The sequence below is a fragment of the Procambarus clarkii genome, chromosome 23, assembly GCF_040958095.1.
Source record: "Procambarus clarkii isolate CNS0578487 chromosome 23, FALCON_Pclarkii_2.0, whole genome shotgun sequence".
NCBI lineage: Eukaryota > Metazoa > Arthropoda > Malacostraca > Decapoda > Cambaridae > Procambarus > Procambarus clarkii.
Genome location: NC_091172.1, coordinates 10,466,125 through 10,492,680, shown reverse-complemented (window position 1 = coordinate 10,492,680; position 26,556 = coordinate 10,466,125). Strand labels below are relative to the sequence as shown.

The following is a 26,556-nucleotide window of genomic DNA, read 5'->3' as shown; positions in this document are numbered from 1 at the left end:
TGATAATATTAATAAAATCATTAAATCGTGAAGTGTAATCAATATATTATAATGTATTACCCTGAACACAGTATGAGTAGGTACTTAAAAATATTGGGATACTTTTATTACAAATGAATTGGCTACTGTTAGTGGTTGAGAAGGCGAGGTGAGGCGCGGGCGGTGTGAGGCAGCAGCAGACTTCAGCTGCCACCACCGCCACCCTGCAGGCTCCCTCACTCACCTCTATCTTACCAGGATATTACACGGTAAGTTACACTCTCTTACTCGTATATGTAATACATACTGCAAGACTAATACCTAGACCAACTGCAGTTGTTACGTCAGTATGTGTGTGATGGATTATACGTACAAACGGTTAATATTGTCGCAGATCCAGCCATGTCCAGCGCTGATACACCACTCCACTCCGACGTCACGGCCTCCAGTACACTGGACCAGTGGAGCGCAGCCTTTCTTGATTTCCTTCACGATTCCAACTATCAGGACGTTCAGATGAAGATCCACAACGTTAACAATATTTATAACTTACTGTTCAAGCCACAGAGTAGGAACAGTGGGCTGGGTCCGCCCCCGCCGGCCCCCGCCCTCCTGCACCACATGATAGAAAACGGTGCCCTGGCCCTCCACGGTGAACTCATAAGCGTCGCCTCCAAATATTAAACATTTTTATTTTACATAAGTCTTAGCCGAATGTCCCCAGTTTCCTAAGTGTAGGTAGTAACTAAGTAATTGTAACCTATCCACTGCTGCCACTAGAAGGGGGAGGGGGGGCGGTGTGCAGGACAAACATATCAATTGTGACACTAGTTCTCCACATATGTCAGTTGCGTTATTTAGGAACTGTATTTGTGGTCGATCTCTAGCCCATTGATGATGTGACGATGTACATTGAATGTTGTAACTACCTCATCAAGATTGTAACTTGCTTAGTTAAATAAATTGTGGGGTTCAGTCCCTGAGCCCATTATGTGCCTCTGTAACCCTTTCCCCTGCCGCCCACAAGGTGGGTACGGGGTGCATACCCCATACCCACCTTGTATGGGGTATGCACTACAAAAACTACTATGTAAACAGAAGGATGGGTTGTAGGACTGCTCATCACATGTTCTGAGCCCTGCTGTTCTTCCTGAGGATGCTCCGATCTGCACTACAATATGTGTTTGGTACATCACCACCTATTATCCCACTGCACAAGGTTGTCTGCACGCTGCCTGCACCTGACACCTAACCCTGCTGCTTGTCATTCACCCGGGGAACAATGACAGTGGCACCAACTTCAACCAGTAGGTTGTCACGATTCTTCCACAGCTCACTCGACCACGAGGCTTCATAATGTATTCACCTAGTTGTGCCTGCGGGGGTTGAGCTCTGGTTCTTTAGACCCACCTCTCAACTGTCATCAATCAACGGATTTTTGTTCTCCACACACACACACACACACACACACACACACACACACACACACACAGGAAGCAGCCCGTAGCAGCTGTCTAACTCCCAGATACCTATTTACTGCTAGGTGAACAGGGACATTAGGGTTAAAGAAAAAACTGCCTGTTTGTTTCCGCCATCGCTGGGGATCGGCCTCTGGTCCATAGGATTACGAGTCCCGAGCGCTGTCCACTCGGCCGTCAGGCCCCTAGGAGGGAGGAGAAATGTGGGAGGAGTAATGAAGGCCGTGTCGTCAGCAAATAGAATTGGTTTGAGATGTTGGGAGGCATTTGGGAGGTCATTAATGTAGATGAGAAAGAGGAGAGGGCCAACTAGTATGCTGCCCTGAGGAACACCAATGTTGATGGGTAGGGTGGGAGAAATTGAATTAATCACAGAAACATACTGGAGTCTGTCAGTAAGGTAAGATTTGAGGTACTGCAGGGAGTGACCTCTGACTCCATAATGTTGTAATTTAAGAAGGTTTTGGTGGTTGAGTGTCAAAAGCCTTACGCAGGTCCACAAATAACCCAATAGGGAACTCATTTTTATCAAGAGCTGCATGTTTTTACAAAATTTGAAAATATCCTGAGTTATTTTACAATTTATTGAAATATTTTAGTTTTGTTTTATTAGTTTTATAAAACTTTAATATAAATATATAGCTATAGGTTAAATACTAATTGTATTTAAGAAGCAATAAAACGCTTGTCCTCATTCACTAAGAAGGTTAGGTTAGGTCGTGGTTTTCTATTCAGCTTTTCAGGTAAACTCAAATATTCACAATATATTTGACAGTACGGTTTGATACTAAGTGAAAATAAGTACAATTCCTGACTGCTAGGAATAGTACTTGTGCAAGTGTACAATTACACTTACTTGTGCTGTTACATTTACCTCCCCATATTCGAAGGATGGGCTGAACAATGTACCCTCTGGTCCTCATTTACGTCTGAGGCTGAGGCCTTGTCATAAAACTCTAGTACTTTGTATAGTACTTTGGTACTGTTTAGGTGTGCAAATGCCAGTGACATACTAGCTTCAAAAGTTATTAATTTTGCACTCACCTAATTGTGCTTGCGGGGGTTGAGCTCTGGCTCTTTGGTCCCACCTCTCAACCATCAATCAACTGATGTACAGGTTCCTGAGCCTATTGGGATCTATCATATCTACACTTGAAAATGTGTATGGAGTCAGCCTCCACCACATCACTTCCTAATGCATTCCATTTGTCAACCACTCTGACACTAAAAAAGTTCTTTCTAATATCTGTGGCTCATTTGGGCACTCAGTTTCCACCTTTGTTCCCTTGTGCGTGTTCCCCTTGTGTTAAATTGCTTGTCTTTATCTACCCTATCAATTCATTTCAGAATATTGTATGTGGTGATCATGTCCCCCCCATTACTCTTGTCTTCCAGTGACATGAGGGTTAATTCCCGTAGTCTCAACTCGTAGCTCATACCCCTCAGTTCGGATACTAGTCTGGTGGCAAACCTTTGAACCTTTTCCAGTTTAGTCTTATGCTTGACTAGATATGGACTCCATGCTGGTGCTGCATACTCCAGGATTGGTCTGACATATGTGGTATACGAAGTTCTGAATGATTCCTTACACAAGTTTCTGAAGGCCGTTCTTATGCTGGCCAACCTGGCATATGCCGCTGATGTTATCCTCTTGATAAGAGCTTCAGGAGACAGGTCTGGTGTGATATCAACCCCCCCAAATCTTTCTCTCTAACTTTTGTGTGCTCATGTTAGTGCTGAAGTTATGTTCACTAGTATGTAGTAAGTCCATTCCTGTAGTTTCCTGTCCATCTCATTATGGTGTAGATTCCTTCCAATCGCCTGTTCCCATTTCCTTACTGTTGCTGAGGTTAACTCCAGCATCCATTTATCTGCACATTCCTGTAGTCTGTCAAGGTCTTTTTGCAGCATGTTTCAGTCCTCCTTAGCTTTAAGTCACCTGCAAACATTGCCTTATCACACACACATCCCTCTGGCAGGGCATTCACACATTATCATCAGCATCAAGCTCATGATAAAAAATCTACAACAGTTACTCTGTTCCTTAATCCAGTTCATTTTTTTCAGTTATCTCAGCTTGCCTTTTCATACTTATAGGAGCAGTGTCACCAAAGTGTTTTGAGGCTATAGGAAAACAATTTGCCCAGGGAGACGGTCGGCCGAGCGGACAGCACGCTGGACTTGTGATCCTGTGGTCCTGGGTTCGATCCCAGGCGCCGGCGAGAAACATTGGGCAAAGTTTCTTTCACCCTATGCCCCTGTTACCTAGCAGTAAAATAGGTACCTGGGTGTTAGTCAGCTGTCACGGGCTGCTTCCTGGGGGTGGAGGCCTGGTCGAGGACCGGGCCGCGAGGAAACTAAAAAGCCCCGAAATCATCTCAAGATAACCTCAAGAAGATAGCCTTCTTGCTCCTGCTGTAAGACTATAAAGTTTGTCAGGCATGACGTTTCCCTTCTGAAGCCACATCCTCTCCATTACAATGTCTGTCCTCTCTCCACATGGGGTAAATATGCTCGATTTGTGGCTTTCAGCCTAGCACTGGGTGCTCTACCACTCTCTTCTCGAGTGCTTTCTCAGTGGTCGTCTGCACTATCATCTTCACTCAGCATTACAATGACAATGGATAATGTTTTGAATTTTGTTATCCTTCATTGGACCAGATCTTCAAAAAATTTTATATTTTCTTATTTTTATACACTTCAGATGCAAATTTCTATATCCACACATTTTTGTTCATTTCAGTGACCGATTCACTTGATAATGCCCCCTTACTCACTTGCTAAGCAACAATGGTATTTCTGCAATAAATATTTAAACTGCTCCAACAGTTAACACATTCCAGACATTTAAAGTATATAGAAAATTCATATAAAATTATTAATTAAAAGGAAAATTTGAATTACCAATAAATATTAACTTATATTTTATTGACAACTATATACAGTCTTTCAGTCTGACAACAGACAATATTTGAGAATAAATTTTTTAAAACATACAATTAATATACTGTACAAATGTTATAGTATTTTAACCCTTGTCCACAAAGGTCAAGCCAAAACTGGAAAATTTTGATGAATTCTGTTCACCACAGTTCATCACTACAGAAAATTCCCACAAGAAAATTACTAATGTACAAAACTCACCGGTGTCTTCATTGAAGAAACTTAAAATTCTTCACTGGACTATATTTATACCTCAAATTAGCATGTCTGAACAAGATGCTCAGGTTGCCCATCAGATAAAATAATACTTTAACCAATTTAAATGTGGCTAACAAAATATTAACCTCATTACTATAGAAACACCAACACAATTTTCTCCAAAGTGATGCATAGTTTATAAATTCCTTTCACCAACTAGAAACTAACTTCTGTAACAAACATTTAAGTATTTTTCAACAAATTTTGCTTTTCAGGTTATAGGGTTAACTTTAGAAATTATAAAATTCTCAAGTCTTTACTTCAACAACATAAGTTGTTGAAGTACAAGAATAAGTTAACTAACTTGCATTTGAATATACAGTAACTACAAACCTACAAGCCAGCACTCTCTAAAAGATCACTGGGTAAGTTAACTAACTTGGAGAGAAAAAAAAATAGGCTTATGTACAATGTGATATTTCTTTTATTAATTTCCAGCTGCTACCTCTTTCATGCGATTTAGAGCAGAGCCAGCCTTAAACCAGGAAATTTGCTGCTCATTACACGAGTGATTTAGTCTAATAGTTTCTGTTGAGCCATCAGGATGTCTGATACGACACTCGACAGGCTGAAAAAAGAGACCAACAATTAATACTTTACCAAACATTTCTAATTATCGGGTATATAATACAAGTGTTGTGTATTATATACCCGATATACATATGCATTGCTTTACTGGAATACACACATACCTTGTGATGATTTCGGGACTCAACATTCCTGTCGCCCAGTCTCCGACCAGGCCTTCAGGTCACCCCCCATTCTTCAAAATCCATCAAGCTTTCTCTACATATATCGACACATTTAACTAACACTCTACTCTCATATCTCATCTTGTGTGGAAATTTTTACATCTTTACAAAACCATTATGTGATTTGCATACATTTCTCAAGAAATTCAGTCTTCGTAACCATTCTATACACATTAATCCCTCAACAAGGTCATCAAGCAATGTAATTTAGAAGGGTCTGCAAGACATGCACACTTAACTGTTCTTTGTATTATAGTTTACTGGGTGACAATCCTAAACTGTAGCCTCTGTTTACCCAACAGTAAAATGGGTACCTGGTTGTTAAGCGATTTGGCAAGGTCGTATTCCGGGGGAATATTAGGATTAAGGACTTGCCCAAAATGCTATGCGTGCTAGTGCCTGTACAAGAATGTAAGAACTCTTGTATATATAAATAAATAGTATTTCATTCCTCTTCCTGCAAATCTGAATCTTGCCACATAAGAGTAATTTCTCACTCGTGCATCTATCCCATTCTTCTTACAATATACATCTTTCCTTCAGACACAGAAAATATCATCATGATCAGTCATACAACTCACTTGCACTGCTGTCATATGCCAAAATTTATTCCACTTTATAATGCTCTCCATCATACTGCAAGGCAACATTTATGTTCACTTATCACTCTACCTTCCCTGTGTCAAACACCTGTGCAACACACAAATATTACTATACCACTACAGTACTACAATGAAGCAGTTACATGTTGTTTCACTAAATGTCTCATAATATTTAAACTGTTGCCAAATTATGCAAGGCACCAAAAAGCAGAAAATATATATGAAATGATAAAAGAAAAATACTATACAAATAATTTACAATGTGGTCTCACTGATAAAGGTACAGTATTGTAATCTTGGCTTTAAAAAGTTTATAATTACGTCATACCAACCTTTCCAGGAGCAAAATTTGCTAATCCAAGCAGGGAAATTTTGTCATCAGGACGAATCTTGTCATAGTCAGCTGGGTCAGCAAATGTGAGTGGCAACATGCCTTGTTTCTTCAGATTGGTTTCATGAATACGGGCAAAAGACTTGACAATAATTGCACGACCTCCCAGGTGACGAGGCTCAAGAGCAGCATGCTCTCGAGAGCTTCCTTCACCTGAGAATTACGGGTATTAATGTTTAAAATTATTTATCTTGAGCAGTAAGGCTAGTTTGCTAGTCAAGTACAGAAACAAAGTAGGTAAATGTCTCCATGTTACGACAAACTTTAACCACTGCACTGAGCAACGAGCCTTGAGGCTCTCAACGGGTGGTGCACAACGCTCCTCAGGGATCTTATAGGTATAGGCTATCATTCAAAACTCCCGCGGCTACACAGGGTTCACATCAGCTTCCTCAGGGCTCTCCTAAACAGACGGAATTTAAAAAAAATCGTGGGCAACATTCTTGGGTGTGAAGGCCTCAGTACTGAGTGAGCAACCAAGGTTGGCACACGCAAAATGAGCTAACAGCATTGCTGTTCAGTTTTTGATCACATCTTCACCTAAAATTTTCCAAACATATATGTATCTGGTATTATTTAGCCATGATAGTATTACAGAAGAGCCTGACTGTGATAATGACTGTTTACAATATTCCCATTTTACAATATTTACAATATAACGTGTGTATATATATATCAGTGAATCAATGCTGTTCAAGATGAACAAATCCACAAGGGCCGTGACGAGGATTCGAACCTATGTCTGAGAGCATCCCAGACACTGCCTTAATCGACCGAGCTATGAGAATTAAGGCAGCGCCTGGGGTGCTCTCGGACGTAGGTTCGAATCCTCGTCACAGCCTTTGTGGATTTGTTCATTTGATGCATCACGCAATTGTAATTTCTGTCTGCACTGTTCAAGATGTTCACAGTGCTAGCCACAGCACACTGCCATTATTTTGTCCATCTAAAATGCTTCAGATGCTTTCTCATGTTCCTTTACAAAATACACGTGGAAAATTAATCATTTACATGATTTAGTGACCAGGATTCTGATAATAGCAGGATTGTGGTGAGAATTAACAATGTGAATTAGAGGTGGGAGGAGTACTGTTGGCAAGGGAGGGAAAGTAAAGGGGGGGGGGGAGAGGGAGAGGTGGCATCATCTGCTGGCTGGTGTGTGGCAACATGTTATTGTCTGTAATCACCATACCAGCTTAGTGGTTCGCCATGGTAAACACAAATGTGTGTGTGTGTGTGTGTGTGTGTGTATATGTGTGTATGTGTGTGTGTGTGTGTGGCCATTTAGGTGAGGGAGTGTGTGATGTAGTCTGTTGTGTGACTTGTCATGCAGTGACCACTATGCTGTTTGGCCACCATACCAGCTTATTAGTATAGTTATGGTGAATAAAACATGTAGATACAGTACTTATATATATAACATGTGTGTATATAGTGTAATAACACCACAAACAGTATTGCGGGAGGAGTAATTTTGGCGAGTTAGGTGTTGAAGGAGTGAGGGGAGGGCTGGCTGGGTGTGTGGCAGCCCACTCTTTGTTTATTGAGCTCACCATACCAACTTATTGGTTCGCTATGGAGAACACATATGTAGATAGGTATATACAATGTGTGTGTATATAGTGTAATAACAGCAAAAACACTGTTTGATTGATCGTAGAATATAATGTACATGTCACATATATGAGCCCCATAATTTTGAGCATAGCAATGTTCCACACATTGAACTATATAAATTCCACATATTACACACTTTTGAATAATATTACAGCATAAAACCAGAGAAGAAACAAATGAGAAACATCAAAATAATTGTGAAACATTATATTCGCGGCAACTGCTGCCCCACAGGGTGGCGAGGCCTAGTGACCTTGAGCGCTCCATCGCTCACTGCCCATAATATGCTCAACTTCCCAGCTCCATTGCAGCTAAAGTATGCCACATACAATATTTATTTTTAGTTTCCCGTGATCAGAGACTGCATTTTAACAATATAAAGAAGAGAAAAAATTTTGTTGGAAAGAATTTATTTTCGTCACACCACAAGTGTGTTGTATTTTAATTAATGCAGAGCAGTGCAGTTGTTAAACAGGTACATTCACACTGCTTAACAATCAACATTATGGTAACACGTTTAATATTCTAAAGGATCTTTCTGAGAAAACAAAGGAAGGAATTATCAGGAGAAAGCACCAAGTCATTACGACTACATAGCACTGAGAAGATGTCAGGATAAGGATTTGGGGTGAGACGAGGAGGAAAGATTGGTGCCCCACTAACGGAGAAAACAAAACTTGATGCTAGTTTGAAATAGGATCTTCCAGTTAAAAAAATACTTCTGAAGAAATAAAATACTTGGTTGACTCAACCAACCAGGGAAAAAATAGTAATAAATTATATAACAGAGTGCCACAACCCAAATGCAACATAATAGTTGCACAATTTTAAATTTGGACAGTTATCCAATATGCTGTACTAACAGCATACAAAGTCAATTTATAAACTAATGAAAAACAATGCAAGTGTTAAACTTACCATAGTTGTCATCACCAATGACACACCAGGTGATGCCACTGGCTTTATATGCCCGAGCAGTGGCAGGTACAGGGCCCCATTCCCCTGTTGCCTTGTTCTGTATATTATTCATTTCACCATTCTCAGCATTGACAGCAGTAAGGAACATGTTGTTTGAGATGTTGTCCAAGTGGCCACGGAACTTGAGCCATGGCCCAGCAGCAGAAATATGATCTGTTGTACATTTGCCCTTGACCTGTTGATAAACTTACCAATTACCTTTCTAAAATTTAAAATAGCAAAATAGTTCATGAGCAAACATCGACAGCACCACATGCGGTACCAATAATGCATAGTACTAAACATATTACAGATTCAAGTACAAAAATAGCTACAGACAAAAAACTCCTGCAATAAATTTAAATATGATCTATGTAATTGACATTTTTAGGTCAAAAGAATAACTGCCTGTCTCACCCAGGATAATGAACACTTAACAAATTCATGAACTTCAGACAATGAGTGCAGGTCCTTGCATGTATACACATAATACAGTAGTAAACCTATAATAGATATGTTCAAGAATGGAAGGCTACACATTAGATGTGTGAGAAGCAAATGTTAAAAGGTGTGGGACCCGAATGCTAAATTACACTAAAGGCACAAACCCTATATTTATCTCGCATGGGAGCCGGTCGGCCGAGCGGCCAGCACGCTGGACTTGTGATCCTGTGGTCCTGGGTTCGATCCCAGGCGCCGGCGAGAAACAATGGGCAGAGTTTCTTTCACGCTATGCCCCTGTTACCTAGCAGTAAAATAGGTACCTGGGTGTTAGTCAGCTGTCACGGGCTGCTTCCTGAGGGTGGACGCCTGGTCGAGGACTGGGCCGCGGGGACACCAAAAAGCCCCGAAATCATCTCAAGATGACCTCAAGATATCTCTGGCCATTTGTTTTTCTGGGAACTGCACTTCATGACCTCTGGTTAAGTGATCATCAGCAGGGTAATAACTGTATAACTAGTAGCTACCAGAATATCATTGTCCTTCAGGTGTCATGTCACTTGCCCAACCCCAATTGGATCTGACTTATGTTCTAAGGTCAGAGTGGCCATTGGATTCTTCATTGTGATCCAAAACAATGAAGAATTAACGAGGCACAGACACCAATCACTACTGAAGCAGCAGGGTCAGTAAAACCATAGAGAGGAAGAGAGGCAGGTTGGGGGTTGTATGGAAGTGTGCGTGTGCCCACACTTGTGTATGGATGTGATGCCCAGGAGCAGAAAAAAATCAAGAGGTACAGATATTGAAAAGAGCAATCTAAAATGAATTTGTGGTGTTGGTTCCCAGTGTTGGGGACAAGAAACATATTAGGCTTATTAAGATACCCCGGGACAATGATGCCTTTCACCCACACCACCCACAACAGTGGCCTAATTCGCAGGTACTTATTTAAAAAAAACAATGAATAATTCACAAGAGTGGAGAGTTTATGAAGATATTTTGGTGAGAAGTATTGACTGAATGAATAATGATAATAAGGGATCATAAGAAGAGAATAATAAGGGAGCCGGTCGGCCGAGCGGACAGCACGCTGAACTTGTGATCCTGTGGTCCTGGGTTCGATCCCAGGCGCCAGCGAGAAACAATGGGCAGAGTTTCTATCACCCTATGCCCCTGTTACCTAGCAGTAAAATAGGTACCTGGGTGTTAGTCAGCTGTCACGGGCTGCTTCCTGGGGGTGGAGGCCTGGTCGAGGACCGGGCCGCGGGAACACTAAAAAAAGCCCCGAAATCATCTCAAGATAACCTCAAGATGATAAGAGTTCAAGTAAATTTTATAGTTGAAGAGGAAGGCCACGAAGATGGACACACATCACACAGATGGACAAGGAAGAGTCATGACCTGCGAATGGGAGCGTCCTCTGGGGTCCTCAGCATCTCCAGGTCGAGCCCATAGGTCGAGATATCTAGAAACTTTCTTCTAATTTACTCATCAAATTTCATATTCTAAATTATATATTTAAAAATTAATAATAAGGAAGAGTCATGGTCAGTGTGTGGGGTCACCCGCTAGGGTCATGACGGTCGTCAGGTCTACCCCAGGTAGCACGGAATCGTACTCATTATATGACAAAGAGTGCTGGGGAGACGGGACACCACGAGCGTAGCTCTCATCCTGTAACTACACTTAGGTAATTACATACATCGTGATAATGTGAAAAAGTAGAGGTTAATTAAGTGGTAGAAAATAAGACATGACGTAATAAGTTTTAAAAAGAGTGAATAGTTCACATTTTTAAGTGACAACTCACAAGAAGCATTTTATACATGGTTGTATTAAAGAGTAAGGGTACTGCAGATTTATTACTGGAGTGTGAAGGTGCTGATGGCGTGATAATATGGTGTTTACACTTGTGTGCAAGATGTGTACTATTTTTATACTATATTCTTTTCATATTTGCAGTCCTATTTCTTCTGGGCTGATGTTTCCATTTTCATGTTAAGAGGGAATCAGAATAAGCTGCATTTAAACAAAGGAGGACTGTATTTTGCACTGACATAGTGGAATGAGTTTCACATTTGTTTGCAAGAAGTCAAAGTATATATGAAGGCCTGAGGTTGCCCACTTGGGACACCAGGCCTCTCTCTCCCTGTTGAGTATTCGTAGCTTAGAACACACCTACCAACTGGATAACATTATTCACACAAATAAAAATGTTTTGAAAACCAGGTAGTTGGTTGGATCAAATAAATAGAGGTCAATCAACTCTAGTCTTAATTGATCATAACAGTAATGATAGCAAGAGAAAAGCCTTAAACATCTGCGATTAGTTAATTTGAACAATCCACCTTAATCACTAGCCAAGAAGTTTGTCACCATAATTATCACCATATCCCCAATGCGTGGGGTAGATAGGCATCCACTTGAAGGAATAGAAAAGCAATACTGATAAGCAATAAAGCAAAAATAAAAGATACCTAGAAAAGACGCTACATTCATTCACACTGTATACTGCACATCTCTCAGAATCAGTGTTGCTGCACTACACCAAAACCTCAACAGCATCATCATACCACTTTATACAACCTGGTGAGAAGTCTCCTCCCCAATAACAAAAATTAACAGGAACAAGGTAGCAACTTCAACATCATTTAATGCTTCATAGGCAGCCAAGATCTAAGTGTTTAACATTCACTGATCCTGTCTCTGAATATGAAAAATTACATTTGATTCATCATTTCTTGAGGGGGGCAAAAATAAGTGCAATAGTACCTTTATGAGAATAGTCATTTCTTCCAGGTCCTTGCCATTCCATTTATCAAAGGGGGAAAGCAGCTGCAGTCGTTGAGACTCGGGACTCACATCAACTGATACACTTGAGCCATCACTTGGAGGTGCCTGAAACATTCCCCACCAGTACTTCAACATTTTGTAATAGAATAAGGCATTTCCATTTAACAAATAAAGGTATGAAGTCAGTATTATCCAAAATAACTGCTGACCTGATAGGTGTCCTCTCCGGGATCAAACCCACGGGATGGCAACTCGTCAGCAAAAGGAGTACTGAGCTTGAATTCTTTTCCATCACTACCAATCTAAAAAACAAAATACAAATACACGTATAGATTAAAACCATAAACAAACAGAGCACTATCTGTATATAAACTCATTTATAATGGCCACAAAAGAAATTAAATTAAATGATTTACCAATGTGCTCCGACGTGGATCAAAATCTAGTGTGCCACCAATAATCATTGCGGTAACCAACTCCGGGGATGTAACGAAGGCGTGGGTAGCAGGGTTAGCATCGTTACGGCCAGTGAAATTGCGATTGTATGAAGTAACAATTGTATTCTTCTCTCCCTTCTTGACATCTTGACGATCCCACTGACCAATACAAGGACCACAAGCATTTGCTAAAACAGTGCCACCAAAGGCACGCAATGTTTCTGCCTGTTGAGAATAAAACCATCTTGGTGAGACATTAACATACTATCAAAATTAGCCGATAAACTTTTTAGAATCGACTAATATATCATAAATGCAATAGCCGGTACTGGTAAAAATTGTAGCACTGTAATATTGACATTTTCTGCGCATCAACCAAGCTAGGCAAGTTGGAAGGGTTCTCAAGTTTCTAGTTAGGCAAAGAGAGTTGCTTTTTATAAGAGTGTTGCAAATCGAGAGAATGGGACGATATGCATGCAACTATGCTTATTTAAGGTACCATCATTTCAATATACTGTATTCAACATATAAATATTCTTAATCATAACATCATTTTATCAACAAAGTTTAATTGAATAAACTCGGCAACTCGAGTTAAATTTAAACATACCAGGGTTATCATTAAATAACTCGATTAAAGATTCGTACCACACATTAAGTGCAGCATATTATTTTACTTACAATTCCATCTCGCTCAATTGTAGCACGGATCTGTTCTGATCCTGGAGTGATTTGGAAGGAACACTTTGCCTTAAGTCCATGGCTCATAGCTTCCTTCGCAATAGATGCACAACGACCCATGTCTTCATACGATGAATTAGTGCAGGAGCCAATAAGACCAACTTTGATGTCAAGAGGCCAACCCTTCTCCCTGGCAGCATCACCCACCTTTAAAGAGTTCAATAATAAAAATATGTACACAAATAAAAGCACACAACTAGATATATACTCCCTACCTCCCTCCCTCTCTCTTTCATTCTCTCCCTCTTTCTTTCACTCTCCCTCCCTCTCTTTCACCCTCCTTACCTCCCCCTCTCACCCTCGTTACCTCCCCCCTCTCACCCTCCTTGCTTCCCTCTCTCTCTCTCACCCTCCTTGCTTCCCTCTCTCTCTCTCACCCTCCTTGCTTCCCTCTCTCTCTCTCACCCTCCTTGCTTCCCTCTCTCTCTCTCACCCTCCTTGCTTCCCTCTCTCTCTCTCACCCTCCTTGCTTCCCTCTCTCTCTCTCACCCTCCTTGCTTCCCTCTCTCTCTCTCACCCTCCTTGCTTCCCTCTCTCTCTCTCACCCTCCTTGCTTCCCTCTCTCTCTCTCACCCTCCTTGCTTCCCTCTCTCTCTCTCACCCTCCTTGCTTCCCTCTCTCTCTCTCACCCTCCTTGCTTCCCTCTCTCTCTCTCACCCTCCTTGCTTCCCTCTCTCTCTCTCTCACCCTCCTTGCTTCCCTCTCTCTCTCTCTCACCCTCCTTGCTTCCCTCTCTCTCTCTCTCACCCTCCTTGCTTCCCTCTCTCTCTCTCACCCTCCTTGCTTCCCTCTCTCTCTCTCACCCTCCTTGCTTCCCTCTCTCTCTCTCACCCTCCTTGCTTCCCTCTCTCTCTCTCACCCTCCTTGCTTCCCTCTCTCTCTCTCACCCTCCTTGCTTCCCTCTCTCTCTCTCACCCTCCTTGCTTCCCTCTCTCTCTCTCACCCTCCTTGCTTCCCTCTCTCTCTCTCACCCTCCTTGCTTCCCTCTCTCTCTCTCACCCTCCTTGCTTCCCTCTCTCTCTCTCACCCTCCTTGCTTCCCTCTCTCTCTCTCACCCTCCTTGCTTCCCTCTCTCTCTCTCACCCTCCTTGCTTCCCTCTCTCTCTCTCACCCTCCTTGCTTCCCTCTCTCTCTCTCACCCTCCTTGCTTCCCTCTCTCTCTCTCACCCTCCTTGCTTCCCTCTCTCTCTCTCACCCTCCTTGCTTCCCTCTCTCTCTCTCACCCTCCTTGCTTCCCTCTCTCTCTCTCACCCTCCTTGCTTCCCTCTCTCTCTCTCACCCTCCTTGCTTCCCTCTCTCTCTCTCACCCTCCTTGCTTCCCTCTCTCTCTCTCACCCTCCTTGCTTCCCTCTCTCTCTCTCACCCTCCTTGCTTCCCTCTCTCTCTCTCACCCTCCTTGCTTCCCTCTCTCTCTCTCACCCTCCTTGCTTCCCTCTCTCTCTCTCACCCTCCTTGCTTCCCTCTCTCTCTCTCACCCTCCTTGCTTCCCTCTCTCTCTCTCACCCTCCTTGCTTCCCTCTCTCTCTCTCACCCTCCTTGCTTCCCTCTCTCTCTCTCACCCTCCTTGCTTCCCTCTCTCTCTCTCACCCTCCTTGCTTCCCTCTCTCTCTCTCACCCTCCTTGCTTCCCTCTCTCTCTCTCACCCTCCTTGCTTCCCTCTCTCTCTCTCACCCTCCTTGCTTCCCTCTCTCTCTCTCACCCTCCTTGCTTCCCTCTCTCTCTCTCACCCTCCTTGCTTCCCTCTCTCTCTCTCACCCTCCTTGCTTCCCTCTCTCTCTCTCACCCTCCTTGCTTCCCTCTCTCTCTCTCACCCTCCTTGCTTCCCTCTCTCTCTCACCCTCCTTGCTTCCCTCTCTCTCTCACCCTCCTTGCTTCCCTCTCTCTCTCACCCTCCTTGCGTCCCTCTCTCACCCTCCTTGCTTCCCCCTCTCTCTCACCCTCATTACCTGTCTTTCATTCTCCCTACCTCCTTCCCTCTCATTCTCCCCTCTCTTTTTTTCTCCTCCTCCTCCTCTCAGACAAATGTAATGCTGAATTCATGTTCATTGTTTTTGAACAATTGCAGGCCTGCCTTCTGTCACCAATTATGTGGGGAAAGTGTGGTCACTATTGGAATGCCAAAACCCTTCTTAATATTAGTAATAAGCCCAACTTCAAACAGTATATTCATCCCTTTCCCCAAGCCATCCACCCTGCAAAGTTGGGTGAGGCTAGCCAAAAGCATTTGGCCTCCAACTTTATACAACCAGACACACACTCTTACAGGTACAGATTAGCCCCACTGAAACTGGGTGGGAGAGAAGCAGAAATTCAAGTGCCACAACCAAGTAAATGAGTTTACCGAAATATTTTATTTGTATTTATTTGCACTGTCAGTGGTACACAAAAGAAAAAATGATTTTAGATTCTGGATGGGGTCAGTTCACATCAAGATGGACAAATATTGAATAGTACACTCATCCAGTGCAGCTACAGCATTTGTCAGTAAGTTTTAACCATAATTTACAATATGCTTTACTTGCATAGCATTCTAGTGAAACTAGCCATCATATCCTTCCCTCATCCTCACCATTAATATTTCAACAGAATTTATCCATACATTTATTTTAATTAAAATAGAATAAAGGTAAATGAGGAAGAAATCAGAGTTAAGGCAGTAGTAGCAGACAAACACATGACAAGATGGCACCAACACCAGTTATATTATTGCCACACAAACTGCACCAACACTCAAGCTTCAAAATCCTCTCTCTCCCAACAAAGTAGATAATGCACAAATGGTAATATGCATGCAATTTTCATTTTTTTTTTACTAACCTTGTGAACAGGATGAGCGAGATCTGGAGTGAATGGACCATTAATATGTGGTTCCAGTTCAGATAAGTTAATTTCAATCAGTTGATCATATGGAGATCCTTCATCTGGTGTTAGCAGGGAGATATTCTTATCAGCCAGGTTGGCAATATCCTTACGATTGGTCGCTGCCAAATAAGCTTGCATCCGTTTATTATAAGGAAATACTGACGTCGTTGCACCTGTGGACAATTATATTTCATGTTTTAATTTTAGAATCAGGTATTTTCTGTAATGTAAAATAAAGTTTATTAATGGAACAAAAGAATTACTTTCGTTGAATTTCATTCAACAAAATCCTAATTTCATTCTAATTTTCTAATTAAAAAAAGATATTTTTCATTCTAATTTCACCCTCCTGACTTAAAAAAAAAAAAGCATTGAATATAATATAACACCAATTTCTGGACGAGCTCCATATGATGACAACATCACTAATGAATCATGATATTGCAAGACTTCCAGGCTTTGCCATGGCCAAAGTCAGTTATTATTTCTTGTCTCTCTTCTGTTGCTACTATCCTAGATGGCATTTCCTTTTGTAAACACCCAAACATTATTATGGACTTTCTTCTATCTTGAGGTTATCTCGAGTTGATTTTGGGGCTTTTTTAGTGTCCCCGCGGCCCGGTCCTTGACCAGGCCTCCACCCCCAGGAAGCAGCCCGTGACAGCTGACCAACTCCCAGGTACCTATTTACTGCTAGGTAACAGGGGCATAGGGTGAAAGAAACTCTGCCCATCATTTCTCGCTGGCGCCCGGGATCAAACCCGGGACCACAGGATCACAAGTCCAGTGTGCTGTCTGCTTGGCCGACCAGCTCCCCTAAGCATATATTACTCCCCGATCAGCTCCCCTAAGGATATTCTAACCGCATTCTTTTCTACTAATTTAGTGTTGTTAACCAGTTCTTTACTAACTGCTTGTTTAATATCTGTTTCTTGTTGCACATTTCTATTTTTGAATTCCAAAAATATCTGATTTTTTTTGTTCACTTTAACAACTTGTGCATATTTCTTTAATTTCTTCTTTGCACTTCTCCAATCCTTTATTAACCTCCTCTATTAGACCTGTGAATGAAGTTTCTTTTACCATACACATGTCGAACTCACTGTTTTGGTTAGCTTGAAGGGTTGCTCCGAGATATTCTCCATATGAATCTATTTTCCTGTTAATGTCTTCAAATTATCTACCTTCAATTTGCATATTTTCTTTCAATAGTTCATTGATTTGTACCTTCTGTCTCTTAACCATGTCAGTCAAGCTGGTAATTTCCTTATCATTCTCTTGAATAACATTGACCCTTTTCCAGATTTCTCGAGTAGACCAGCTTATAGTGTTTTACAACCCAGGTATCAAGATGTACTTCCAGATTCCTTTTAACCTCCTCTTTTATAACCAGACTAGTGTCCAATGTTAAAGATACTATAGGAGAATATTGGTCATATATGACCAGATATAAAATTTCCTCTAAATTGTAACAAAGCAAATCATTGATCCAAATTAGTGTTCCAAATGCTTCCTGTATCCAAGAGACACAAACTTAACCTTAATATGGCTATCATTAAAATTGTCAGATTGCCAGTGTGAAAATATCTGTCTTTTCTGGTTTAGTGTGTGCAGTACGAGGAAGCCGAGTGCTGAGTCACTGTTAATCGAAACCACATGATAAAGAATGCAGACACCTGAAATGTTCAACTAGAATGGTTTTCATGTTCATTACTTCACTTTCACTTCACTCATTAGTTTACACAATGTAGTGTTCAAGTTGAATAACTCGGTTTATGTACACATAATTGACAAAAAGAAGCGATTGAATACTGTACATAAGCAATAATGCAATATGTACCCCAAAATTGCACATACACCCAGTAAAGCTCCAAAATGGTGTCTTGCAACCCACTCCTTTGCTGTAATTCTGTTTGGAAATGTCGTCAAGGTATGGATTCAAATACAGCGTTGGCAGTAAACACAATATCCACATTAGACAATAACTGCAGGCCCCTAGGTCATGATTACCTCATTGCATAGTTTCACATTTTCAGAGTTAGAGCAAACTGGCTTCACTGAACTACCTGCTGGTTTTAATATTAAACACCACATCTATAACACTAAGAAAATAACTGCTTGAAAACTCACCAATTTCAGCACCCATATTGCAGATGGTTGCCATGCCAGTGCAAGAAATGGAATCGACACCAGGGCCAAAGTACTCAACAATAGCACCTGTTCCACCTTTAACAGTGAGAATTCCGGCAACCTTCAGAATGATATCTTTAGGCGAGGTCCAGCCACCCAGCTCACCAGTAAGTTTCACACCAATCACCTGCAAATGAAGAAGAATATTTATACAAGAGAATGTCTGGTTTATCTGTTCAATCTAAGAGGCTAGACATTTGGGCCTAATCTCGTCAAACTTTCCATGGTGGCTGGTGGTGGTTCCAGAATGGTCATATGCAGATCGGGGTCAACTCACATGCCACCACTAATTGAATGAAATGGGAAATGATATTTCCAATAATTAGCAAAAAACAAATGTAAAACTGCTCAGTAAATAGAAATAAATAAAGCTGCAAGACTATCGGCCCACATGAGGTATCTATGTTTACCAAACTCATTAAAACTTTCGCTCGGTAACGACACAGTACAGCGTCGAAAATTTAGTAGATGAATGCTCGGTAACGACGCAGTATGGTGCCAAAAATTTAAAAATTTGGCCCGGTTTGCATATTTTCTTGTAGGGAATTTCATTGTGAATACATTGATACCAAAATGAAAGACCTAGGATGAGAATTGAGGTAAGAAAGTTGAAAAAGAGTATTCACATTTTATTGCTCTTGACGAGCGCTCACGGGGGTAACGTGCTGTCACTTTCTCCGTTTGCTTTGGCTGGTATGCCAGGCTTTTGGATTTTATGCATATAGTCCTGTAGGGAATTCTATTGCGAACACAATGATAAAATGAAAGACCTAGGATGAGAATTGAGGCGACCAAAGTGAAAAAGAGTACTGTATACAGTACGCATTTTACTGCTCTTGCGTGCTCTCGGGTAACACGCTCTCACTTTGTTTTGTGCAGGTGGTACGCCGGGCTTTTGGACTTTATATGCATTTAATCCTGTAGAGAATTCTATTGCGAACACATTTATATTAAATTGAAAAACCTAGGATGAGAATCGAGATGACAAGTTGAAAAGAGTACACACTTTTCAGTATTACCGCGAGCTCCCATGGAATGCCAGGCCCACCTTGAGGGTGGGGCGGTGCTCTCTTGCCCACACCGCCAAAGTGTCAATCTTGTATCTAAATCGCTACAATATATGGTCAACAACAGAGTCCTGGGGCACTGCACAAACAACAGTTTTGGTTCCCACTTAGAAAGTAGAAACCTCTATGAATAAATTAACCATATTAAATTAGAGAAAAAGATATAGTACAGTACATCATACCATGATACTTTAAAACTTTTTGCGGGGAGAAGGGAAGGAGGAAATGTGTAATGTGATGCACTTGAGCCACAAACAATATTCTAACTTTCCTGACTAGTCTCAGTTTGAGGTTGCATTTGAATGTTATTCTTGGGTTTCTTCGAGAGAAAAAAAAAATCAGATACACTGCATTCCATCAATTAAGATGACTTGATTCAGGCTCTACTACTGAACTTTGTAGGGTAAATAAATTCATGTAAAGGGTTAAGTTACATGTAATAGAGGCAAGAAATAATAAGTGGCCACTACCCATACCTTTGGACACTTCAGCTCCCAGGGAATATTTGCCATTACATCAACAGCATCTGCTCCTCCGACTCCAATGCACAGACCTCCCAGCCCACCACCATTTGGAGTGTGTGAGTCCGTTCCAATCATCAGAAGACCAGGGAAGGCATAATTTTCCAAGATGATCTATTAGAAAATATTAATAATAATATTATACCTGTATACACAAAAAGTAAATATGGGTTATAATTTTTCCTCTAAGTATAACTTGGGAAAAGGAAATAACACAATTTCTAAAAACATATTCACACTTAAACGTGGCACACTAGGTCTTAAATATTTAAAAACAATTTAAATGTATTTTCAAAATTGATATAAATGCTTCCATCAATAACTCTCGAACTTCATACCTGATGGATGATGCCTGATCCAGGTTTCCAAAATCCAACTCCATATTTGGCACCAGCAGTAGCAAGGAAGTTGTATACCTCCTTATTCAATTCTATGGCTCGATTTAGATCTTTGGGCCCATCAACCTTAAAAAGAACAATGTTAATACAGTGTAGTGTTAAAACTTGTAAAACAATAATGGAAGGTTGTCAAAGTTTATATAACTTTGTAAAATAATGAATCTATTCAAGGTTAAAATGGTTGAAAGCACACTTTAATATACCTGAGCTTGAATAAGATGATCACAATGAATTGTTGATGGTACAGCCACTTTAGGAAGACCAGAGCTTATGAACTGTAACATGGCCATCTGTGCAGTCGCATCTTGCATGGCCACTCTATCAGGCCGGAGCTTTAAGTACGACTCCCCACGTACTATGTCTTGGCCAGCAGGATCATCCAAATGGGAATATAACACCTTTTCTGAGAGAGTTAGAGGACGATTCAGCCTGAAATCAATAAAATAATAATGAAAGATTATGTAGTATACCAGAAAATGCATGATTTAATGAAGAATATAAAACAAGAATGATAAGAATATACTGTACAAAGAACTCACACTGTGATACTGTATATATATCAATGAGAAACTGGAGTAATGAGGTGACGAACTAGCTGTTTGGGTACTCCCAGCTGTGCACCTACTTTTTTTTTTTTTTTTTTTTTTTTTTTTTTTGAGATATATACAAGAGTTGTTACATTCTTGTACAGCCACTAGTACGCGTAACGTTTCGGGCAAGTCCTTAATCCTATGGTCCCTGGAATACGATCCCCTGCCGCGAAGAATCGTTTTTTCATCCAAGTACACATTTTACTGTTGCGTTAAACAGAGGCTACAGTTAAGGAATTGCGCCCAGTAAATCCTCCCCGGCCAGGATACGAACCCATGACATAGCGCTCGCGGAACGCCAGGCGAGTGTCTTACCACCACGGAGACTCGAACTCGTGTACCATGTCATGGTACACGAGTTAGGTGGTATAAGTTATACAACCTGGGATTCCACTGAATCCACAGGAATTCGGCTGCCCTCCTTAACGCAATTAGGCTGTGAAAGTTTTCATGGTGTTATTAAATACCGAGTTCAAAGATAGCAATTAGTCTGCAATCCATGGCATCTATGGCCATGTCATAGTGGTCTAGCAATTGTGAGAGGCAGGAGCATCCTGTTCTCAGCCCATGTTGCCAAGATAGAACACAAAACAATGTCTAATTACTTATTTGAAAGTTTAACATTGGGTTGCTGGACTTCAAGCCACATACAGTCACATACAAGTGGGTGTTGCTGGGTATAAACAGTAACTACTTTTCATGTGGCAATAATCATTCTACATATTCATCTATCCTATTGGTATGTAGCAGTTTGTTAACCTTTAAGGCAGCTGGCAAGTCTAGTAATTCAGAAGTCCCTTTATATTAAATCTTAGGGAATTATCAGGAATATAACAACAATACTTTCCAGGATTCCCAGAAACATATTAAAGAATAAAATTAAATGGGCACAATAACATCAAATCGTTTACAGTAATTATTAAACCACCTCCAGAGATACTTTCATGCACGGGAAACTAAGAACGTTCAATAATACCAAGGCTGGCTCACTAAAGTGTTACATTAAGAGTATAGTATACACATCTTCGTAGGGTTGCAACAAGACTCATGCACAAGTACCTCTGAATTCACACTTCTAACCTCTGCTTGATGACAGAAAGATTGGCTTGTAGTTTTTCATATGGCATTTCTGTCCCAGTGTCCAGGTGGGACATTGCCACTTTATGGGCAGCACTAACCAGGGGAGATACATGGAAGCAACGTGCCTGCACTCGTCCCTTCACCACAATGCTCAGGCTCTGCAAAGATTATATAGTATTAAAATAAATCAAACAAAAACACACACACACAAACACTAGAACCACTATGGAGCACCAATTGGTAAATGGAATTTAATGTGAATAAATGCCAAGTTATGGAATGTAGAATAGAATTGACCCCAAAACAACATATAAATTATGTAAGAAATCTTTACAGAATTCTGATAAAGAGAGAGAGATCTAGGAGTGGTTCTAGATAGAAAACTATCACCTGAGGTCCACAAAGAACATTGTGCAAGGAGCCTATGCTATATTTTCTAACTTCAGAATTGCTTTTAATGGATTACTACATGGATGGTGAAATACTAAAGAAATTATTCACGACTTTTGTTAGACCAGAGCTGGAATATGCAGCAGTTGTGTGGGCTGGAATATGCAGCAGTTGTGTGGTACCTATGTCTTAAGACTCACATCAACAAACTGGAAAAGGTGCAAAGACATGCTACTAAGTGGCTCCCAGATCTGAAGGGCAAGAGCTACGAGGAGAGGTTAGAGGCATTAAACATGCCAAAACTAGAAGATAGAAGAAAAAAATTCACTACGTACAAAATAGTAACAGGAAATGATAAAATTGATAGGGAAGATTTCCAGAGACCTGGAACTTCAAGATCAAGAGGTCATAGGTTTAAACTAAGTAAACAAAGCTGAGGAAATATAAGAAAATTCACTTTTGCAAACAGAGTGGTAGACAGTTGGAACAAGTTAGGTGAGAAGGTGGTGGAGGCCAAGACCGTCAGTAGTTTTAAAGCGTTATATGATTTTACTGGCAAGACGGGACACCACAAGCGTAGCTCCCATCCTGTAACTACACTTAGGTAATTACATCAGCATCATACTGAGGCAGCCAGAGCAGCAGGTGCCCACACCAGTGTCATACAGAGGCAGCCAGAGCAGCAGGTGCCCACACCAGTGTCATACTGAGGCAGCCAGAGCAGCAGGTGCCCACACCAGTGTCATACTGAGGCAGCCAGAGCAGCAGGTGCCCACACCAGTGTCATACTGAGGCAGTCAGAGCAGCAGGTGCCCACACCAGCGTCATACTGAGGCAGCCAGAGCAGCAGGTGCCCACACCAGCGTCATACTGAGGCAGCCAGAGCAGCAGGTGCCCACACCAGCGTCATACTGAGGCAGCCAGAGCAGCAGGTGCCCACACCAGCGTCATACTGAGGCAGCCAGAGTAGCAGGTGCCCACACCAGCGTCATACTGAGGGAGCCAGAGCAGCAGGTGCCCACACCAGCGTCATACTGAGGCAGCCAGAGCAGCAGGTGCCCACACCAGCGTCATACTGAGGCAGCCAGAGCAGCAGGTACCCACACCAGCGTCATACTGAGGCAGCCAGAGCAGCAGGTGCCCACACCAGCGCCATACTGAGGCAGCCAGAGCAGCAGGTGCCCACACCAGCGTCATACTGAGGCAGCCAGAGCAGCAGGTGCCCACACCAGCGTCATACTGAAGCAGACAGAGCAGCAGGTGCCCACACCAGCGTCATACTGAAGCAGCCAGAGCAGCAGGTGCCCATACCAGCGTCATACTGAAGCAGCCAGAGCAGCAGGTGCCCACACCAGCGCCATACTGAGGCAGCCAGAGCAGCAGGTGCCCACACCAGCAGCATACTGAGGCAGCCAGAGCAGCAGGTGCCCACACCAGTGTCATACTGAGGCAGCCAGAGCAGCAGGTACCCACACCAGCGTCATACTGAGGCAGCCAGAGTAGCAGGTGCCCACACCAGCGTCATACTGAGGCAGCCAGAGCAGCAGGTGCCCACACCAGCGTCATACTGAGGCAGCCAGAGCAGCAGGTACCCACACCAGCGTCATACTGAGGCAGCCAGAGCAGCAGGTGCCCACACCAGCGTCATACTGAGGCAGCCAGAGCAGCAGGTGCCCACACCAGCGTCATACTGAGGCAGCCAGAGCAGCAGGTGCCCACACCAGCGTCATACTGAAGCAGACAGAGCAGCAGGTGCCCACACCAGCGTCATACTGAAGCAGCCAGAGCAGCAGGTGCCCATACCAGCGTCATACTGAGGCAGCCAGAGCAGCAGGTGCCCACACCAGCGTCATACTGAGGCAGCCAGAGCAGCAGGTGCCCACACCAGCGTCATACTGAGGCAGCCAGAGCAGCAGGTGCCCACACCAGCGTCATACTGAGGCAGCCAGAGCAGCAGGTGCCCACACCAGCGTCATACTGAGGCAGCCAGAGCAGCAGGTGCCCACACCAACGTCATACTGAGGCAGCCAGAGCAGCAGGTGCCCACACCAGCGTCATACTGAGGCAGCTAGAGCAGCAGGTGCCCACACCAGCAGCATACCGAGGCAGCCAGAGCAGCAGGTGCCCACACCAGCGTCATACTGAGGCAGCCAGAGCAGCAGGTACCCACACCAGCGTCATACTGAGGCAGCCAGAGTAGCAGGTGCCCACACCAGCGTCATACTGAGGCAGCCAGAGCAGCAGGTGCCCACACCAGCGTCATACTGAGGCAGCCAGAGCAGCAGGTGCCCACACCAGCGTCATACTGAAGCAGCCAGAGCAGCAGGTGCCCACACCAGCGTCATACTGAGGCAGCCAGAGCAGCAGGTACCCACACCAGCGTCATACTGAGGCAGCCAGAGCAGCAGGTGCCCACACCAGCGTCATACTGAGGCAGCCAGAGCAGCAGGTGCCCACACCAGCAGCATACTGAGGCAGCCAGAGCAGCAGGTGCCCACACCAGCAGCATACTGAGGCAGCCAGAGCAGCAGGTGCCCACACCAGCAGCATACTGAGGCAGCCAGAGCAGCAGGTGCCCACACCAGCGTCACACTGAGGCAGGCAGAGCAGCAGGTGCCCACACCAGCGTCACACTGAGGCAGCCAGAGCAGCAGGTGCCCACACCAGCGTCATACTGAGGCAGCCAGAGCAGCAGGTGCCCACACCAGCGTCACACTGAGGCAGGCAGAGCAGCAGGTGCCCACACCAGCGTCACACTGAGGCAGCCAGAGCAGCAGGTGCCCACACCAGCGTCATACTGAGGCAGCCAGAGCAGCAGGTGCCCACACCAGCGTCATACTGAGGCAGCCAGAGCAGCAGGTGCCCACACCAGCAGCATACTGAGGCAGCCAGAGCAGCAGGTGCCCACACCAGCAGCATACTGAGGCAGCCAGAGCAGCAGGTGCCCACACCAGCGTCATACTGAAGCAGCCAGAGCAGCAGGTGCCCACACCAGCGTCATACTGAGGCAGTCAGAGCAGCAGGTGCCCACACCAGCGTCATACTGAGGCAGTCAGAGCAGCAGGTGCCCACACCAGCGTCATATTAGGGCAGCGACCCCAGCCGTTGCGTCAAGGCGGCCAATCAGCTGTTGGAGGACATAACCGGCACACAAGACAACACCGCTCTACAAGGCCCGGGGTCACACCCTAGTGATGACACAAGGTGTGGCAGGTGGTGGTGGTGATGTGGTGGCCCTGGTGGCACCAGTATCATGCGGGTAGAGGGAAGGTATTAGTGTGATAGTGTACAGACCTGAGGAAGACGGCAGGTGATGGTGAGCGCCATGGTGCCTCTGGCTCCCTCTCCTCCCCTCTCCCCCCTTCATCACACATTTCTCAGGGTTAACTATATATGATATTTTATAACCTTTATATCCCCCAACTAGTATATATTATATACATTATACATTACATATTGTCATGGATGAGGTTAAATAAGATCACAATGCGTAGTTTTATGGAGTTTTATGAAGGTGAGGTTAATGGTTGGGTGTGACCTGTACATGAAGTGTGTGTGTGTGTGGGCGGGCTGTATTACAGACCTGTATCTCACTTATAGTGGCACTTCACTTACCCTCACTACATCACAACACATATAATGTCACCATGGTTTCTCATCGCTACTTTTCACTATTATTATTATTACTGCATTATTTTTTGTGCAAAATACTGACAGTTATTTCATTGCACTCGTAATATAGTTTTTTTTTTTTAATTTATTGTTTATTGATTTAAATGCTGTTAATTATTTAGACTATTTTTAATATGAAAGCAATATGTATAACAGAGTACATACAATGACATTCAAGATGAAGTATAAACATCACTAAACACGGCTGACAACCTTTCATCATCGTATCCTAAACTGGTGATCATTTATTTACAACATGATATGTAGATTAACTAAAAAGAGCAAAGTGTCACATTGAACATAATATTAGAAAATTTATAAAATGTTTGTCATAGAGGAAGCGAGTGTAAAATGTTAGTATAAGTGTGAGAATGTTCTGGAAGAGCTGAGACGT

At 42.9% G+C, this 26,556-nt stretch overlaps 1 protein-coding gene and 1 long non-coding RNA gene across 2 annotated transcripts in view; both read right to left on the bottom strand.

Annotated features, from left to right (window-relative positions):
* The window catches only part of LOC138367862 (uncharacterized), a 62,450-nt gene extending 61,805 nt beyond the window's left edge, over positions 1 to 645 (bottom strand). The window contains exon 1 of the long non-coding RNA XR_011229430.1: positions 353 to 645. This is a non-coding gene — a long non-coding RNA (uncharacterized lncRNA). The remainder of the gene's footprint in view (positions 1 to 352) is intronic.
* A 3,719-nt stretch (positions 646 to 4,364) lies between these two features.
* LOC123764069 (aconitate hydratase, mitochondrial) lies at positions 4,365 to 25,887 on the bottom strand. Its single transcript, XM_045751567.2, has 14 exons — positions 25,785 to 25,887; positions 22,101 to 22,258; positions 20,634 to 20,859; positions 20,371 to 20,496; positions 19,988 to 20,146; positions 18,385 to 18,571; positions 16,210 to 16,427; positions 13,333 to 13,539; positions 12,631 to 12,876; positions 12,424 to 12,516; positions 12,194 to 12,319; positions 8,939 to 9,173; positions 6,345 to 6,556; positions 4,365 to 5,226 (listed from the first exon to the last, which is right to left on the bottom strand). Exons 1-14 carry the CDS (start codon positions 25,815 to 25,817, stop codon positions 5,086 to 5,088), a joined length of 2,367 nt encoding a protein of 788 aa, XP_045607523.1. The 5' UTR covers positions 25,818 to 25,887; the 3' UTR covers positions 4,365 to 5,085.
* Positions 25,888 to 26,556: the final 669 nt, after the last annotated feature.

Coding starts and splice junctions, on each gene's coding strand:
- LOC123764069 (XM_045751567.2), bottom strand. CDS start 25,817: ATGGCGCTCACCATCACCTGCCGTCTTCCTCAG. Junction 16,428..18,384: donor CAATATGGGTGCTGAAATTG/GTGAGTTTTCAA, acceptor AATTGTCCACAG/GTGCAACGACGTCAGTATTT. Junction 6,557..8,938: donor CATTGGTGATGACAACTATG/GTAAGTTTAACA, acceptor CGTAATTCTCAG/GTGAAGGAAGCTCTCGAGAG.